General features: G+C 43.6%; 1 protein-coding gene across 1 annotated transcript in view; it reads left to right on the plus strand.

The window, feature by feature from the left end:
* BMX (BMX non-receptor tyrosine kinase) overlaps nucleotides 1-20,430 on the plus strand; it is a 628,237-nt gene that overhangs the window by 392,301 nt on the left and 215,506 nt on the right. Inside the window, exons 11-13 of the mRNA XM_069636784.1 lie at nucleotides 5,735-5,814; nucleotides 11,624-11,751; nucleotides 13,651-13,725. Of these exons, the coding sequence (XP_069492885.1) occupies nucleotides 5,735-5,814; nucleotides 11,624-11,751; nucleotides 13,651-13,725 (283 nt within the window). The remainder of the gene's footprint in view (nucleotides 1-5,734; nucleotides 5,815-11,623; nucleotides 11,752-13,650; nucleotides 13,726-20,430) is intronic.

The following is a 20,430-nucleotide window of genomic DNA, read 5'->3' on the forward strand; positions in this document are numbered from 1 at the left end:
GACTCAAACACCAACTCACGATCTAGATCAACGTGACTTGCTGCATCACAAACCTGGTTTGACAGGGAGGAAACCACAGAAAAGCCCAGTTAGACACTGATGAACCACCTAAGACCAGGAACAAGATACTGTCAAGAGGTCCTGTCTCCCTCGTCCATGTTTGGGAACTTAGTGACTTGTGTGCCCCTTTTTCAATCATGTTCTTCGATGACATAGACCTTTTGAACATTGACAATTCCTTGCCTAATCAACCCTGTAAAAGTACCCAGAATGCTATTCTATACCAGTGTTACAAAGAAAGGTTAAATAGGCATACCCATTGGGCTGTGTTTATTTTACTTTTATGATTAGGATCACCACTGTTTCCTACTAGTGTGGGGATGAATAGATGGTTTAGCCACTACTCATCCCTGTACTGTTGCATAGCAGTGGTCATTTTGTCACAATTACATCTTTGCTAGAATCCCTCCATCGTCTCCCATCAGAACAGATGGTTAAGTTCAAGGTTTTAGTTATGACCCACAAGGCATTTTTGAAGGAAGTCCCCAAATACCTTTAGTTGCTTGTTCTGAGAGGCATACACTAAAGAAACCAAAGGTCAAGAAATGCAGCACTGACATATAGTGGAATAACAAGACAAAGGAAGTATGGAGACCTGACACCAGGTACAGGGGACTAAAATCTGGGTGGAGCTAGAACCAAGCTTGAAAACGAAACCATCATACATGATACTCAGGAAATATCTGAAATTGTCCTTTTTATACAAGCACACGGTGCATGAAATTCAAAATAGATCCACTCAACAATGTATCCAGGATTGCCGCATGTCACCAAATCCGTAATCAGTTTGACCCACATGGTGCCAACTGTTATCCAACAAATCAGGCCTCTGTCTCGCTGATGCTCATTACTGCTATCAACTAGGGCATTTCTCATTGGCCAACACCGGCCCATTCTTGAGCTGCAAACTGGCATAGCCGACTCCTGAAAGTAAGATCTTTAAGCAGATGGTGGACCATGGATTACAAGAAGTGATTCTACAACAAATTAATCCATCCACTCAACAGTGCTCTGAAAGACCCACAAAGCCACAAATATAGTACTTTACAGTTTTCCCTAAACAAAGAACTGATTTAATGTTCACACACCCCTTTATGACTTCTGTTAAATACAATACATTGTTGCAGGTGCTATATTTACACAATAATGCCCTTGAATTAATTGTTTTAATAATTTTCCACTTATTGAAGTCAGATATTTGGTAGATTAAGGGATGGCATAACTCTAATATCAGTGTTGTATCCACCCATTTCACATCCCCTGGCACTTCACCCTTCTCCCAGTATGTCTCATAATTTATCCCCAAGATATTTGCCGATATCAAACTTATTTCTGGTAGAGTGGGTTTTGACCAGTTAAAACGTTCTATATTGGTTTTAAAACACTACAGCTATTCTATTACATGTTCTCCCATTCCTGCAGGTTTTTTGTGTCCAGCTTCAACGGGGAGTAGCACAATATTGCTTTAATTGTCTTTGAAGAGTTCAACACTTGAACAAACTATTTTATTTGCACTTGTCAATAAGAATTCCTAGTGATACTCAATGAGCTGTTTACCATGATACAGGTTTCTTACAATTTCCAAACTCCTATCTTAGAGTTATGGGCAGAGGCCCTCAGAAATAGCCAGCTAAGTGCTTTGATATTTATTTTTACTTTGGGTTATTCACTGCCATGTCATCGTTTAACCAATTCAGAGCCTGATTGTAACCATATCATTAAAATTTTGAGAAGAAATCATACTGGTAGTTTGGAGGTCTGAAATGCATTAGCTGGATTTCATTTGAATCTGGTTATCTTGTTGCCGCCTGGACTGCTAATATTTCCTTGCTCTTTAACGCGACTCACTTCGGAGTCATGTGATGTTCTCTCGTGGCATTTATGTGCCAGGAGACACGTCCTGAACAAGTCTGAGAGTAAGCAAAGGGTTACATTGTTGCCACCTGGCCTGCTAATATTTGATTGTATATTTGAAGGTTATTTAAAAAAAAAAATGTATTCTGCATATTAGCCAAAGAAAATTGACTTTTTACACAGTATATCACAGTATATCGAAAGAGAGGAAACAAAACATTTCATATTACAAAATTATACAATCACATAATCAACTAACTTTAAAACTTTAAGTAATTTCACTACTTCCATTGACAAAAACAACTTAATTGCCAGCAATTATTCTCTCCCAAAAGTCATCAGGGTCATGCCATCTCCCCCTGTCAAAAAACCTCTGTAATCTCCCCTGAACCAGTTCCCTTGTTCCTGAGCAGGAAATTATTAAATGTTTCATAGTCTCTTTGACATTCCCATCACATTCTTGACATACTTTAGATGGAAAAATACATTTATCACGAATGTGTAAGATTTCCAATGTTGGTAGAATGTTTAATTTAAATTAAAAAAAAATCATCCTAGCCTTAGGGTCCGGAAACTGTTTCAGGTAGGTAGAAGGGACAGCTCTAGGTCTATCATAAAGAGGGAAGTTAGTAGATAGTTTAGCTGCCCATACCCCCTCTATAGTCCTAGACCAGTCCCTTCTCTTAATAAATTCCTTTGATCTTAGGGGGTTAGCTCTCAGGGTATCAACATCTGAGTCTGCTGCAGTGAGGATTATCAAGGCATTTTGATTTAAGCATTTGCAAGAAAGTATTATCTCCCTTAATCATTTGACAATGAACATCCTCATAGAGCGTGTCACATTGGGGATCATTTATCAATCTAAACAATGAAACCCATCTTAGTTCCATGGAAAATAAGAGGGAGAGGAGTCCCAACTCATAGCGGACAAATGTCATTGGAACAGAATTTGGGAGGCTGAGAACTCTTTTCCATATCCTCGCCTCAAAACGTTCCCATTTAATAAAAAAACCTTGTATATTGCCCTCGAGACCAAACAGCAACGTTGGTATCACCTTACCCACATAGTACTTTATCAAGGGAATAAGTGTAAATTTACAATATTTTAGATGTATCTTTATCATATGCGAACCCAATTTTGTTGCTTTCGGTTCTAAAGTGCTTATTAGGTCAGTTTTACTGGGACACAGGGTGATCTTCGAGCCAAGATAGCTCAGTTCCCCCTCCACGAGAATGGCTTCATTTTCATCAGCGGGCACTTAAAAATCATCACCTTGGATTTATCTGGATTGATTTTCAGATCGTTAACTGACGCATAGTCACCCAGTGCCTTCATCAGCCTTTGTATGCCAATTTGCGTGTAGTCCACAACCATGATATCTTCCGCATAGGCTAAAAATGATAGCCTGGTCTCACCGATCTTAGGGCTGGCCAACAGAAGAGTCAAGAAGGAATTTAATATATCTGAGATATAAAGATTGAATAAGAAGGGGGCCACCAGGCAACCCTGTCGAACCCCTCTCTGAATTCGGACCATCTGTGATTAATTTCTTGCAGTCAATAGTCTGACTCTTAATGTGGAAAAGTGGTTTGGGAATCCCACAACTCTTCAACTTCCACCACAGGTGTGCCCTATTCACGGTGTCAAAGGCCTGGGATAAATCCAACCATGCCCCAAAAAGTGACCCCCCCCTTGACTGTTCTCCCAGAGCATAGACAGGTTAGGATAAGATTATTGTGTGATGTGGAGAGACCCCTGAGGAATCCAGTCTAAAATTTAGAAATTATTTTATTTGCCGATGCCCACTCTTTAAGATCTCTAAGGACCAGAACCGCGAATATTTTGCTGTCTGCATCCAGAAGGGATATCGGACGATAATTACCTGCCGCTAGGCGGTCACCATGCTTAAAGATTGGTATTATTATGCAGCTTCTCCAAGAATTAGGGATGTTAGTTGTGGCAATGATGTTATCAAATAAAGCCTTTAGAACCCTGGACCAAATATCTGGGTTGGATTTCAAGTTTGCGTTAGAAAGTCCATTTGGCCCTGCAGCACGGGAGACTGACGCTTTAGTTATTACCAGTCTAATCTCTTCCACAGTATAAAACAGAGCCCAATTGCCCTGAGGTATGTTAATCAGTGGATGACAGTCCTTTACATCATAGATCTTAGTAAAGTGTTCCACCCAAGAATGCTCCTGGATAATAGTTTCCTGACCTTGTACATTAGTTTTATTAATTAATGACTGAAAGCTGTGGGAGTTTTTAAGACAGACGGTTTTTAGCATAGTCTCACCCTCTTTCTGTAATCTTATTGCACGATGCAATCTCATCCAGTTTCTAAATTTGTTGTTTATTTGTCTGACCTCTGAGGAGTACCCAGCCTTATCCTTATTTGCAAGTCTTAACAGGTAGAGGGCCCTTCTCCTCTTTCTTTTCTTTTGTAAGATACCACTATCAAAGCAGTGTATGTAGCTTGAGTTATGCTTTCTCATACCCAAATGTGGGGGGGCCAGTTTTCGCAGAAGTTCTACAAAGTTATTTGGTTCGAATTCAGACAAAATATTCTGGTCATTATGATTCGAGATCATTGTCTCTAAACTGTAATTCAATATCTGACCCCCCTTGTTAAATTTGACCAGCCTGTTCCCAGCCGTATTGATTGAGAGTGATTGTTTCATATGCGTCCCCCTTTGAGTCACGGGAATACAGAAAATAGAAGTCAACATGGCATGATCGCTCATCATTTCTTCCCCGATCTTAAATTGACTACAAGCATCAAACAAATTCTGAGAGGCAAAATATAGTCAATAGTTGAATATGATGAGCGCCTTCTCCATGTCGGGGCAATTTCATTATTTGTTTCCAATTTACCATTGAATGCCTGTAATTCCCAGTCTTTCATGAATTCAGCCCAGACTCTACTGTTCAATCTCTTCTGCTTTCTTTGACCCACAACAGACATATTATCTTTCAAACAATATGAGTTAAGATCTCCCATCATTAGTTTATCATCATTTGGAAATTGCATGGTAATTAGGGTCAACAGGTCCCAAAGTTTCTGTACAAATGACATAATTGGGTACGGGACAGGGTTCCAGAACATGTTTACCAATAACCACCCGCTATCTCATTTTATGTCCTTCAATACTGCTCTTACGATGATAATCCCGAGGGTATTTTTACCGTGCAAAGTCCGGGCAAAGTCCTTTTGAACTGCAAAACTGTCAATGCACTGACTTTGCCCGGACTTTGCACTGGAGAAATACACTTTGCACAGTTCCATGAATCAGGGTTTGTGTCGGCAGTGCAAAGTCACTTTTCAGCAGTGAAAATTCACTTTGAACCAGGCAGATATTTCATGAATCGGGCCCCTGATATCCATTGAATTGGCAAAATGGACACTCGATTGCCAGTTTTAAAGGGATAAGATCAGAGCCAAAAAAACACATTGTAGTTACCTTATTTTTGGGATACATTTTTATGAATGTACAACATTATGGTTTTATATATGATACTAATGTTTTGCTAGGATCTTGTAAAAGCATTTTCTTATGTATGTCATGGTTCTATGGCTTCATTTGTGTAATTATCAGAGTACACTGACTACCACTCTTACTGTGTCCATTTCTGTTGACTTATGCAATGTTTTGTAATTTCTACACCCAATACATGTAACACAAACATGTTTTAACATATATCCAAATTAATAGATTGAGGTTATATTTTGATAACTGAATGCTCATATTGTATTAATATACAGTGGGTTAAAAAGGAAACCTGTACCAGGCTCAACCATTTTTATTTACATTTGTTTAGGGCAAAGAAGGATGCTTTATGGTTAGAAAATCAAGTAAAGCAGGAATGTATACAGTGTCTGTTTACAGCATGGCTATAAAGTAAGTATTACATCATTCACCCTCCACTAATGTATCTTCTCTGATGACTGTCAAATATATAGACAGAATACTTCCGGATTTGTAAACTTTTGTGTACAAAATGCCTTTTAGACTGCAGACACATAATCATCAAATATCGGGTCCCATTTGCTAAATGTTCATAGAAGATGTCTTTCGTTCCTGGGCAATAAATGAGTGCTGGTGCTCTACTAGACCAATTCTTTCCTATGCTCTCTGACAGGATCACAAGGAAGGTAGCAAATCATTTACTACCAGTAACTTATTTTTGATGACTGTGCCCCATTTTCATTTATTTGCTGCAAAAGCATTTTTAGATTTTTTTTTGTTTCAATGTCCTGGTCATTTTTTTTAATAACATTTTTCATTACACCATATATTTCTGGATGTTCCAAAGTCCATGATCGCATCACACTTGCCTTGGGTCTAATCAGAGTGTCTCTGTTAAGCACTGCATGTGTGTCTGTGACGTGATCCTTGTTAGGGAGAATTCTCATTCAATGGCTAATTTCCCTTACCTAGTGAGTCCCTTAGCAGCTTTGCTGGATTTCTGGAGGTTTTTTTTTTCACTTGGTAAGAGTGCGAGCCTTTCCCCCACTCTTACCCATGTTTTGCCATGTGTATTTCATCTGTTTTTGTGATTGTGGGCTCTGGAGTACACCACTTCAGTAGCCCCCTTCTTTTGTGTGTTACACAGCACCTTCAGTGCAGAGACACAGGGTTGTCTTTTGACTTACCACCGACCAAGAAGCCCTCCTCTAGGCACCTGGGTGTCTAGGTGGGCTGAATGTGAGGGAGGGGTGTAGTCATCCCCTGCACAGGTTATCCTTGGAAACCCAAGTCGCACTTTGCCATGATTGGCTGAGGTGGTTGTCCGGGCTAGACAACCCCTCTGCTGCGTGATTCACAGCCAGGCTGTTGAATGGGGTATTTTCACATAAAAGGCAGGACTCTTGGCCTAGAAGTCAGAGTCGCCACTGGAACTACAAAGAACCGAAGAGAAGCGGAGAAGAAGTCGACTGCTGCAACTATCCCGTCCCGGTGAAGGCCTGCTGCAGTCCTGAGCTATCTACCCTTCGACGACCAGAGAAGATCCAGTCCGGAGTCTTCTTCCCTTGAGCTTGGTAGGGATAACCAGCTCATCTTCTACAGCCAGCAGATCCTCTTCGTGGTCGAAATTGCTGCACACTGCTGTAGTGGTCCGGATAGCCATCTGAAGAGCCTCTCCTGTTTTTAAGGAGCGCACCTTTTTATTCACCATTGCTGGGCTGGCTTCAGCCCTGTGTGGTGCAGACCCCTCGAGACGTCCTCCATCTTGCCGAAGCTCCAGGAACCGTGGGTCTGCAGGAAACTACCAGGAACAACTGCCGTGGCACCAGCTTCTTCATTTGAATAAGGTATTGTGTTCTGCTTGAGGAAATCGGGTGAATCCCTTTTTCTCCTCCGACAAGGCTTGCCTTTATCTTCCCTCCTTCTTCTAACGTTTGACTCCTCCATTGACAATATCTAAGTACTCCTACCTACGTTGAATCGTGAACTGTCCGATTGTGTGATCCTCGACAACAGGAACCCGGTTCCACGTGACACTGGCTCCGGCTTATTGACTCTTGAATTTCTGTCCATGAGTGTTCTCTGATTCTGTCTGCCTTGACTAAAGTATTGCCTATGATTTTTGCCCCCAAATCTCTCTGGGTATCTCAGGTGCTAAGTGTGTTTTTGCCCCGGTAACATTTCTTGCCGCGGATACGTGTTTCTTTAGTAAGACCGAACTGTCATTACTGTCAAAAAGTCATTGCACATGTATTCCCAGTAACGTCTTTTGGTTCACAAGACTGGTCCGTTAAAACATATGGTACTTACCTTGAAGTTATACCATACAAAGTGAATTGGTTGGTTGTAGTATATTTTACGTGTGGTTTTGAATTAATAGAAGTGGTGTGTTTATAACAAACGGTTTAAAAATAAATGTACTTGCATTTTTTACCTGAAACCTTGAGTCAGTGTTTGCTTGAGTCACAGTAATTGTGGTCCATTTGTGTAATCTCTGCTACTGCTCATATACTTTTGAGACAAGCCTGGCTGCTCTGCTACTGCTACCACTTTAACATAGTAGTACAGGCTTGTACCAAAGGTAAAACTTGTATTACCACCTGTGGTCTTAACTGTGTGTAGTGGTCCATAAGGGCACTACGCAGGATTATGCCTAACAATCCTGTTAAGAAGGGATGTGGACCTCTGTCAGCCTGGGGTGGGTGGCCAACCAGGGTAGACACTGGGGTCATCCTACCCCAGAGGGGCAAGGTAACAGTTAGGAAAGTCCCAGTCCCTGTCTCCTCCCTGTGTGTCCATGTAATGGATGGTAGTGCCACTCTTGATCACTGTGAGGAGTTGCCATCTGGCAAGGGTGCAAAGCCCTAGCTTTTTAAAATTGTTATTAAAAAATAGAATGATGCAGGTAATTCCATCTCCAAAATGGTAATCTGCCAACCAAATTCACCTTTTATGTCAACTCTACGCCAAAAGTATAGTGTACGTGTGCCCTGCTGCATCAGTAGCCTGATTCATGGAACCTGCTCTACCAATGGCAAAGAGCAGGTTCAAAGGTCACAAGATGCCCACTTGACAACCCTAGTGATAGCCAAGTCCATGTGGCACTGGGGCAGCATTTAACATATGCCCCCCTTTACTAAAACTACAATGATCATATGTACCCCATGATGGTATCAGGGTAATCTCTAAAATAAACCAATGCCATAGTTTAGGCGTATTGCATGGCACTATCTTTGATCATTGCCATAATACACACGTTTCAGTTCCTGAGTCAGCTCTGCAGTGGAAGCTGATGTGTATTCTGGTCAGCTGGGTGTAGCCTGCTAAATGGCAGAACAGGAACCTGGAGGGCCTGGCCTCCTCTTTGATCTCTTTGTTAAGGCAGGTAACACCCTCTGCCTGAGACAGCCGCACAGCAGACATCTGTTCTGGCCCCGGGGATGAAAAGGAGCACACACTTTCAAAAGGAGAAGCTTCACACCAGGTTGTTGCATCTCTAAAGGCCTTTGTACTCAGTACAAAAGGGAAAGTGGAGGGATTAGGATAGTCAGGAGTACACTGTCAATGGAAGTACACTTCTGCCCTTTTGTTTCCCTCTGTCTCTCTCCTCCCCTTCTATCCCTCCCACTTCATCTGGGGCAAAGCTCTTACGGTGTGACATCAGAAATGCAAACTCCAATCCCTCCTCCTCAAGAGCAGGGATTGGCCACTAAGACAAGCTAGCTTTAGTCCAAACACCTGTGGGCATTTGCCTTTAAGAAGAAAGGGTCTCCCACCCATTCTGCAGACGCTCCCAAGACACAGAATGTTTTCTCTGAAAGACCTCACTGTACTTACTTTAGGAACGTTGTACTTTCCAAAGCCCTCAGCCTGAGGTGAAGAAGGAGCTGTCTAGGGCAGAAGAAATATCTGCTCTCTATCCACTCCCAGGGCACATTTGGGGTGAACCTTTGTTGTGGACCAGGACATTCCACTCTGCACCTGAATCTCCTAAATCTAGGAGAGCAGACCCTGAATGGAACCATCCTGTCATTGAGTCCCTCTGAGTGGGCCTCCTGGCAACCGGAAGACCGTATAAGCTGAAGGTCCATTTTCTGCTGCACCAAACCAATTGCCCAGTGTTCACTGCACCTTGGACAAGAGGGAAGGCACTGGCACTTTGTAGTGAGCCCACTAAGCCTGAACCTGGTGCACTCAAGAGGTTAGTGCTACCCAAGGTTTACAGGCCCTTCCTTCTGCAGTTGGTGAATGAGATGCTCTTAGCTGGTCATCTTGGCACTAAGAAGACCGAGAATAGGCTCTCTGCACATTTCTACTGGCACAGGATGGGAGTAGAAGTGGAGTCCCACTGCCATCCTCTCCAACTTGTCAGTAGTGTGGCAAGACTGGAGGCAGTGCCATTGACTCACTGCAGCCTTTGCTAGTGGTTGGCACACCATTTGAGAGGGTCGGCATCAACATCGTTGGTCGCTTGGACCCTCCCACATCAGTTGCACACTGGTTCATCCTGGAGCTGGTTGATCATGCCACCAGGTACTCTAAGGCTATACCCCTTCGGACTGTGTCTGCCAAGGTGGTTCCCAGGGTTCTCCTGGGCATTTTCAACAGAGTTGGTTTCCCTAAAGAGGTGGTCTCTGACAGAGGATCCAACTTCATGTCTAGTTACATGTAAGCAACGTGGAACGAATGTGGGGTAATGTACACATTCTCTACATTTTACCAGCCCCAGGCCAATGGTCTGGTTGAGTGGTTTAACACAACTCGCAAAGGCATGTTGGGTGCTCTGGAAGAGCCCCTAAGGAGGAAATGAGATCTCCTCCTACCATGCCTGCTGTTTGCCTATAGAGAAGTGCCTAAAGAGGGTGTGGGTTTCAGCCACTTTGAGCTTCTCCTTGGACATCCAGTGAGGGGGACCCCTGCCTTAATCAGAGAAGGTTTGGTAACCGCCCCTCCAGGTCCAACCAAGCAAGTGGGGGACTATGTATTAAGCCTCAGAAGGAGGATGGCACAGATGATGGGCCAGACATCAGCGAATCTTAAGGCAAGCCAAGAATTGAATAGGTCCTGGTATGACCTTAGGGCCTCACAAGTGGATTGGACCCAGGCTAGGAGATCCTTGTGATGGAGCCTACCAAGCCTCAAGCTCTGGCAAATAAGCGGACTGGACCCTTCAGAATAATATCCAAGATGGTTGATGTCAACTATCTGGTTTACATGGGTGTCTCCGGGGTAGACCCTCAGGTATTCCATGTTAACAGGCTGAAGCCTTTCCACGGAATAGAGGAAGTCTCATGTCTTCTGCTAGCTTCAGAGAAAGAGGAGGATGAGAGTGAGCCCCTTCCAGATTTGCTGCATAGCAACACTCAGGATGGCTCAGTGGAGGGAGTACATCTCTCCCCCGATCTGATACCAGAGCAGCAGAGGACCTGCAGGGCTTTGCTCCAGCAGTATGCCCCTCTGTTCTCACTGACACCAGGCCTCACCCTGTGGCTCAGGCATGAAAGTGACACTGGTGACAGTGGGGGTCATTCCGAATCAGGCGGTAAGGGGTTAACAGCACCGTTAAAGGTGCCGGAGCCGTCAACCCCTTACCGCCTGATTACGAGTTCTGCTTGCGGGACCCGCTAAGAAAAGAACCCAGATAAGCAGCCTAACAAAAACAGGCCTGCCACAACTTCATGTTTTCCTCCTTCCGAGTTTTTTTTATTTTTTCACTACATTTACAACATGACCGACAACACCCAATTTAACAGCACTTTGGGAGAGCTAAAACATTTGCAACATGATTTGTGTTTCCTGTGCAGAAATCCTTCACTTTTGATGTCACAAAATGCATACTCATTTTAAAAACCATTCCAGTTCAAACGAATTTACAAATAAACAGAGACCTAGTTGAAAGTTGTATTTCTTCTTAAAACTACATGCTAATAACCTTAGAGACCTAATAGACCTGAGGAAGGGTTATTATTCCCTGGGAAATTGACCCTTCCTGAATCTATGTCCCTGGGCTTTGTCCTGTGCAATAACTTCCTTAATGCCCGTTGTAATGACAACATGCATAGTCTTTCAGGCTATTTAGTACCTCACAATCACGTATGAAAAATAACATGTGCAGCATGCTTTAAGCACATTGTCACCATCAAATCGCGAGATGATGTACGAAATGAAACTTATGAAAGAAGATTTATTGTGTTCAACATGTTAGCTGAGATTCCTGAAAATAACTGAACTTGTTTTGCAGAGATAAAAAGCCAACGGTCAAACATTACCACGTGCACATAAACTCTGAAAACAAAGTATATGTGGCAGAAAATTATTGCTTTGATTCAATCGCGGAACTCATCAAATACCACCAGCACAACTCTGCAGGTAAGCGCTCTAATTTGCCAGAAGTTTATTTTCCCATTCGCACACTCTGACTCTGCATAGCGCTTCCCATCACACAGTGAAAGTAAAGGTATGTCATGTTTTGTGTTTCCTAGCGTAACTGCTGCCATATTCTTTGATTCCCACATAAGAACACCTACGAAGGCTCTGGGCCTCATTCCGGGTCTGGCAGTAACCGTGGCGGTACTACTGGCGGATTGCCGCCGGACCTGTAAAAAATTATCGGTGCCTGACTTCCCGGTGCCACCGTGCTACTCCAAGTTCGGTGGCTGGAAAGTCAGTCGCCGGCAATTTCGTTAATCCTCATTCCCATAGAGTCCTAAAGGACTCTATGGGAATGGGGACACAGAAGCACCGGCACTGTTGTTAATGGTGCCGGTGCTTCCGTGACTGCTTTGACTGCCGTGACCTATGTGCCTGGCAGGGTCAGATCTGTTGGGCAGAGCAACTCCGGCAGGCAAACCCAAAGTTTGCCGGTCCGGAAACAACGGTGCCGGTAAATTTACCGTCACTGTTGTTTCCAGACCGGCAAACTTAGAATGAGGCCCACTGAAAGAGATCTGGTAAAAGTAGTACAAGTTGGCATGAATAAACACCTATTTTGTTTTTATTTAGTCGTCTATCATATGCGGTATAGGAGGCGATATGTTTAATCTCTGATGTTTTTAACTTTATTTCGTGCAGACAAAACTTCTCCATTAAGGGCTCATACAACAATACATCCATTTAATAAATTGTACCATACTTATTATAATAATATTAATTTGGCACTTATATAGCGCTACAAACCCTCAGGTATCTGAGCGCTTCTTATTATTACCCGGATTCGAACCTGGGTTAGCAGGCTCTGCACAGATGTCAAAGCGAGCGTTCTACTCGCTGTGCCACTTGACCGGCAACAAAGACATAATTGTTAAGGGGCGTTGTGTTCATGGGCATCCATGTACTTTGTACTGTATTTCAGTAGCCATGGTGATAGGTGTGAGTAAAGAATGCATAGTTATGAACCGGATATTTATCTCATTAAGACCTTCATTCCATTTTCTTTGAGCTGTGTTAGGCATTCTCTAACATGCACAACTACATTTAAAATTATTCTGCAAATGTGCCTGGTACTGAGTATAGTGAGTACATAAACACTGGGCAGACAGTGAAAGAAATACAAGCTGTTGTATTACAAGCAGGTTGTCGTGTCACATCTGGCTTCTACTAAGACAATCAAACACGGCCATCAACATTTTGTCCCATATTGGCCCTTATTGCACTGTAAAACGCTTTGTGAATCAGGCCCTTCCACCTTCAATATGATAAAATGCATTATTGCATGGTTTGTATTACATCCCGTGTAATCATTTGCATTCTAATCTCGACCTACTTACGAATGCAGGTGTTGTTGAAGCAATGCTATATTTTGCATGTGCTTAAAGATTTGCAAACAACATTTCCAAATGTGTCCTCACGTTGTAACATTATGACAAACCCGTCAGTAAGCCAGAAGTAAAAAGCTTCCATTTCACATATATTTTTGCTATGTGATATGTCTCACAATGGTGAGATTCTAAATAATCAAATCTAACAATATAATAAAAGGCCAGATGTATGTTTGTCGGATGCAGTAGCTTCACCTATTGTCACAGCTAGAGGGAGTTGTTTGTTGCCTTAGGGTATATATATAGATAAAAAGTTTGCATTGCTTTGCCTGCTGTCACCACTAGAGGGAGCTGTTGTTTTAGGATATATAGTGGTCCTACCATGTCAATGAAAACCTGCACTTTGGCCCGTGTGTATGGGCCTGTACACTAGTTATATAATAATACACTAGTATGTTCAATTTCAAAATGTCAACTGATTTATATAACTTTTAAAATGCTCTATTTCTAGGAATCATTACAAGACTTCGGCATTCTGTTACTACAAAAGTATGCAAAGTCGCGTCCACTGCTGCTTTGGAAAATGGTAGGACTATTTTTTTTTTAACACTATCCATCTCTTTTAATTACTATAAACAATAGTATATGTCTATGATGGACAGATACTTCCAGCCAGCACTTTTGTTGAGTATTATTTTGTATTATCGCTTGCCTGGTTTACCAACATCTTCACTTGTGAGCCCTTATCTGAGAGCTCAGCAAGGGTGAAACCCTTAATCGCAAATCGGCCCGACACACCTCATTATCCTGTGTGATTCCCCTTGCACAGCTGCTTGCCTGGGCTTCACTGACAGTAAGTGGCAGCCTTTCTTTGATTATAGAGGGATTACACAGCCTGCAGGAAACACCTTTTGAAATTCCGGGGAGCCCAACAACCGTACATTGTTCCGATGAGAGCGTGAGTGGGATACTCAGGGGCAATGTGTTTGTCTTGGAAGCAAGAAAACGCAGTTCCCGATCCCTCGCTTACAAACCAGTTTATAAACTACTCTTGGTATTAAGCGAGTTATAAATGAACGATTATTATTATGATTATTATTATTACTATACAAATGTTGTAACTTGCTTAAATGGCGACCTCAGAGGCCATTGGCTAGAGTTGTCAAAACCAGATATCACCATTCATAAATGAAGTCTGCATTGAAGCCTGACTCTCCACAGAGAGAAATCCTTCAAATAAGCCTGCAACGTTTGAATGTGGTGCCCGCCTGACAGTCAGTATCTGTGAATAGTTTGAAAGAATGCAACGCAGTGATTTGGAGCTGAGTTACGCGCTTGTGCTCAATTTCCCATGTAATGAGAAGGCCTGGATCCTTACTTTGTTGAATCTCTGCATGAGCCTTGAAGGAGGGAAAAAAAGGCTATCTCAACAGAAACAATGTGAAGTCTCTGTTCAACCCGGCACTCTTCCATGAACTGTTGTGATGTCAAAATCCTGCTCAGTGTTAGGCAGAATCATATTCAGTAACCTTTGGGAACACCAAACACGATTAAGATCACAAGTGCAAGTAGAAATTCACCTTTGGTACAAGCCTGTACAACACAGTATTTGGTAGCGATGGCTGAGCAGCCAGACTTATCTCAAGAGTAAAGTGAGCAGTACAAGGGTTACACAAAGGACAACAATTGCTATGGTTCAAACAAACATGGTTCAAGGTTTCTGAGTAAAAGAATATATATTTATTCACACCATCATTTATAAAACAGTTCACTATCATAAAGCAGCAGAAAATCACAGTCTAAATATACTACAACAACACCCAATCAATTCTGGACAAGTTAAGCTCAAAATGAAGTGTGAGCAAAATGGCACTCCAGCAATTTAAAAGTGGAGGAAAGACAAGGTTATCCAAAATCAAAAGCACCAACAAGTTATAGGAAGGGAAATCTAGAAAAGGCTACTACAGCTAGAATTCATGTCAATAGGTCTGGGCCAGTTTTGTACGGCTTGTACATTGTTAGGCTATGGCCTTATTCACCTCCTCCTACCTCATGACCAAGGTTGACCACCTTGCTCTGACCAATTTCAAATTTACTAGCCTTTATGGTCAGATGGGCCTGCTCAAAAGCCTGCAATGCATATCCTAGTGGTCAACATGTTCTTTCCAAGTAGGGATGAACACTGCAATGTCATCCAAGTATGCAATGCAGAAGTCCTCCATCCCATTCAGAACTTTATTAACCATCCTTTGGAATGTAGCAGGCACATTCTTTAATCCAAAAGGCATAACCTTAAACTGGTAGAGGCCTGCTGGGGCCAGGAATGCAGTTTTCTCCTTGCCATGGTCTGTCTGGGCTTTTTGCCAATAGCCCGAAGTAATATCAAATGTACTGAGGTACTTTGCTGCACCAAGTTTATCCACCAGTTCATCTGTCCTTGGTAAAGGATGGGCATCAGTCTTTGTGACTGCATTTAGAGCCCTATAGTCCACACAGAATCTCAATTAATTGGATCCTGCCTTTGGGCTAGAACAACTGAACTAGACGATGGACTGGTAGATGGCTCTATAATGCCGAGATCAAGCATCTTGTTGACCTCCTACTTTATGTGGGTCCTTACATGGTCTGACATTCTGTAACCTCTCCTTTTCACAGGTAAACAGTCACCAATTAGAATATCATGCTGGCCCAAAAGGGTCAAGCCTGGTGATAGTGAAAACAGAGAGGCAAACTGATTTAACAGAAACTTGCACTCCTCCTGTTGCTCAGATGTTAGATTAGAAGAGAGATTAACTCCTTCTATTTTCTCATCTAAAGACTGTCCTCTGAGTAGGTCAGGTAGAGGTTTACTCTCCTCCTCCTCTTGAGCTGAAGCTAGAAGCAAAGCTCCCACTTCTGGTCTCGAGACATAGGCCTTCAAACAGTTGGTGTGAAAGACTCTGGGAGCCTCCTTAGGATTGCCTAAGTCCACCAGATAGTTCACCTATCCAAATTTTCCCACAACCTTAAAGGGTCCTATCCACTTGTCCTGCAAGTCCCTCTGCTGTGTTGGCACCATAACTAGCACAAGCTGTTCCTGAGCGAAATCAACCATGTTGGCCTTCTGGTCATGCCAATGTTTGACCAGAGCCTGGCCTGCTTTCAAGTTATTACTAGCTTCTGCCATCATGTGTGACATTCTCCTTCAGAGACCAATCACATAGTCTGTCACTCTGACTGGCTTTGGGGGAAGGAGCACTCTCCAACCGCTCCTTAATCAGGACCAAAGGACCTCTGACTGGATGGCAATAAAGAAGTTCAAAGGGACTATATCCAACTCCCTCCTGAGGGACTTCTCAGTTTTCCCACAACCTTGAAGTTTCCTATCCACTTGTCCTGCAAGGCCCTCTGCCGTGTTGGCACCATAACTGGCACAAGCTGCTCTTGAGCGAACTCAATCATGTTGGCCTTCTGGTCCTGCCAATGTTTGACCAGAGCCTGACCTGCTTTCAAGTTATCACTAGCTTCTGCCATCATGTGTGACATTCTCCTTCAGAGACCAATCACATAGTCAGTCACTCTGACTGGCTTTGGGGGAAGGAGCACTCTCCAACCGCTCCTTAATCAGGACCAAAGGACCTCTGACTGGATGGCCATAAAGAAGTTCAAAGGGACTATATCCAGCTCCCTCCTGAGGGACTTCTCTAAAAGCAAAGAGAAGGCATGGCAGTAGAAGGTCCCACTTTCTTTTAAGGGGTTCTTCTAAAGCACCTATCAAGCTCTTCTTAGAACAATTAAACCTTTCAACCAGTCCATTGGTTTGTGGATGGTAGGCAGTAGAGAACTTGTAAGTGACACCACAGTTTTTCCACATGGCGTGCATGTAGTGGGACATAAAATGGTACGCCCTGTCGGATATCACTTCCTTAGGAAACCCTACTCGGGTAAAAAATACCAAGTAGAGCCCTAGCACCAGCCTGAGCCATTATAGTTTTCATAGGTATCGCCTCAGGATATCTAGTAGCATGGTCTAGTACAACCAGGATAAAACTGTTTCCTGAAGATGTGGGAGGGTCAAGGGGACCAACAATGTCGATTCCCACCCTCTCAAAAGGAACTCCCACCACTGGGAGAGGCACCAATGGTGCCACATTCTTGGCTCCACTCTTGCCAGAAGTTTGGCAAGTGTGACAGCTCCTACAGAATATGTCAACTTCTGAACCCATTTTAGGCCAGTAGAAGTATAAAGAGAGCCTTTCATTGGTCTTTTTGAAACTCAAGTGACCAGCCAAAGGTATCTCATGGGCCAACTTTAGAAACTGGAGTCTGTTTTCTAGGAGCACTACACGTCTTTTGCAGTCCCCAGGGACAGACTCAGTCGGTTCACTGTAGAAGAGGCCATATTCCCAATGCAACCTGTGCTTCCGAGGCTCTTGCCCATCAAGCTGAGAAGCTGCCCGTAGGTGAAGACCTTAAAGAGTAAGACACTTTCTTTGTCCTCTGCTGAAATCTGCCCTGTTGGGTCCAACTTCTGCCAGTAAAGACTGCAGCTCAGGATGGTCAGCAGGATCCAGATCTCCAACTAGAGTAAGGTCCTCTCTTCCAGTTCTGATTCTTCAATAGCTGGATCAACCACACAGGGCTGTACCTCACACTCAGCCGCAGCTGGTGGAGGAGTCACAGGTTTGACTTTTCACAGTCTTGGGGATGTCCTGGTTGGTAGCACAGGGGTGCTATCTGCTTTTTTCTGGGAGGTCTTAGGTTTCCATTTTGCCTCTTTCTTTTTTGAAATAGCAGTTAGTAAGTCCTGTGGACTGGGGGTGATAGTTTCCTCTATCAAGTCCCCTGGAGAGCCCCTCAAGGTCCTCTCCCTGGTCTAGTGAGCTCTTGTTTCCTTTTACTGGGAGGCCTGGGGGTACTAGACCCAACTCCAAGAGTTTTCAGGTCATTACCCAACAGAACTCTCCCAGGCACTTCACTCTGCACACTAACGGGTATTTTGACAGTCATGTCATCGCACTGGATGAGAGCTGGTAAAAGGGGAAGCATTTGCACAGGGCATCCAGCTAACTTGGTTAGGGATGTGGGTGCCTTAGCAACATCCTCTACCTTGGAAAATGATTCATCAACCACAGTTATGCTGGCTCCAGTGTTTCTGATGGCAGGAGTCTCCTGGCCATTTACAAGGACACTATCTGTATAATACTCTTTAGTATTATCAGGGATGGACTTATATACATCTACATTCTTTTGTTCCCACAAACCCAAGGACACTTAAGAAACACTAGATGAGACTCTCAAGGGTTCATCAGCCAGTAGGTGAAAGTTTCCACTTGTCATAAGTACTTCTTCCTCTGGGAGAAGGCTAAGGAGACAGTGTGGACCCCTGAAGGTTTACCCTTGCATCTGGGATCCCCTTTTGCATGGTCAGTTGACCCACAAACATAACATTTACCAAATGTTGTGATGAATGGAGGTTTGTTCTGACCCACCTCTGGTTTTGCGCCAGGAGGTACACTAGCCTGATTCGGTTATCATTGGGCCTTACCCTTGTTCTGTTTGCGGCCCTCTTTCGGATTGGAGTTATTAGAATTCTCCTTGTTATCTTTCCTTGGCTGCTTTCCGTCATCCTTCTTCTGAGTTGCCCCAGAATCCTTGTGAGTAGCCCTGTTGGCAGCCCACAAGTCAGCAGCCTTAGCTAACCTCTTTGGATCTATCTCCTTAGAATCAGCCAAGTGCTGTCTGAGCTCAGGAGAACAGGCATCATAGATTGACTCCAACATAACAATATTTATCATACCTTCATAAGTGTTAACTCTGTAACCCTTTACCCAACTCTCTAAATTCTTCAAACATTCACACACTCAGGTAGCCCAAGGGGTACCATCATGCTTTTTGAGGGTCCTAAGCCTCTTAAGGTACTGCGAAGGGGTCTTCCCAAATCTAGCAAATAAAGCTAGCTTCACACACTCATAATCCATACTATCCACCTCCCCAACTCCATCACAACATCAGATGCAACGGTGGGTAGCCTAGAGAAGAGCCAAGGAAGCAACTGATTCCCTGTAATATCTTGAATCCCATGGTTATTGTTAGGGAGAATTCTCATTTCATGGCTAATTTCCCTTACCTAATGAGTCCCTCAGCAGCTTTGTTGGATCTCTGGAGTTATTTCTTTCCACTTGGGAAGAGTGTGAGCTTTTCCCCCACTCTTACTTGTGTTTTGCTATGTGTTATTACCTGTTTTTGGTGATTGTGGACTCTGGAGTACACCACTTCAGTAGCCCCCTTCTTTTGTGTGTCACACAGCACCTTCCGTGCAGTGACACAGGGTTGTCATTCAGACTTCCCACCGACTCCATTTCTGAGGCTGACTACTGTCCCCAAGAAAAGGGTAAAGTTACCATTAACTTTACTTGGTCAAATTAACCACAGATCCAGTACACCCCATCTTACATGGAGTGCTGGAAAGGGTTACTCCTTACCCCTTTTTAATCCGTACCTCCTAGAGCATTGTTTCGCTCTTTTAACATTTAGACATAGCTGGTGGCAGTGGTATCTACCCTAATTTTCTACCACAGAGATCTTATATAACCGTGGTAATATTGTAGGCTATTGTGTTAGCCTTGAACTTAAACCCCCTTGACCAAATGCTTTTTTCTTTTGGCTCCGGTGCGGTTTATTCGCCATTTCTTTTTGTTAAACTTCTTCTTGTGTTTTACTTTGCGTGGCAAATCAGGTTTGCCTTCTTTGTTCACTGTCTTTTGGCAGGCTTCTGCCAAGAAGCCCTCCTCAAGGCGCCTGGATGTCTAGCTCACCCCCTGCACAGGGTATTCTATGAAACCCAAGTCACACTTTTTCATGATTGGCTGAGGTGGTTGTCCGGGCTGGACAACCCCCTGCTGGGTGATTGACAGCCAGGCTGTGTGAATGGGGGATTTTCGCATAAAAGGCAGGTCTCTTGGCCCGTAAGTCAGAGAGTCGCCACTGGAACTACAAGGAACCGAAGAGAAGCAGAGGAGAGGTCGACTGCTGCAACTATCCCATCCCGGTGAAGCCCTGCTGCAGTCCTGAGCTATCTACCCTTCAACGACTAAGAGAAGATCCAGTCCGGAGTCTTCTTCCCTTGGGCCTGGTGGGGATAACAAGCTCATCTTCTTCAGACAGAGGTCCCCTTTGTGGTCGAAATCGCTGCACACTGCTGTAGTGGTCCAGATAGCCACCTGAAGAGCCTCTCCTGTTTTTAAGGAACGCACCTTTTATTCATCGTCACTGCTGCCGGCCTCATCCCTTTGTGGTGTAGACCCCCTTC

The sequence above is a fragment of the Ambystoma mexicanum genome, chromosome 7p (genome assembly GCF_040938575.1).
Source record: "Ambystoma mexicanum isolate Mex_15411 chromosome 7p, UKY_AmexF1_1, whole genome shotgun sequence".
In the NCBI taxonomy this organism is placed as follows: domain Eukaryota; kingdom Metazoa; phylum Chordata; class Amphibia; order Caudata; family Ambystomatidae; genus Ambystoma; species Ambystoma mexicanum.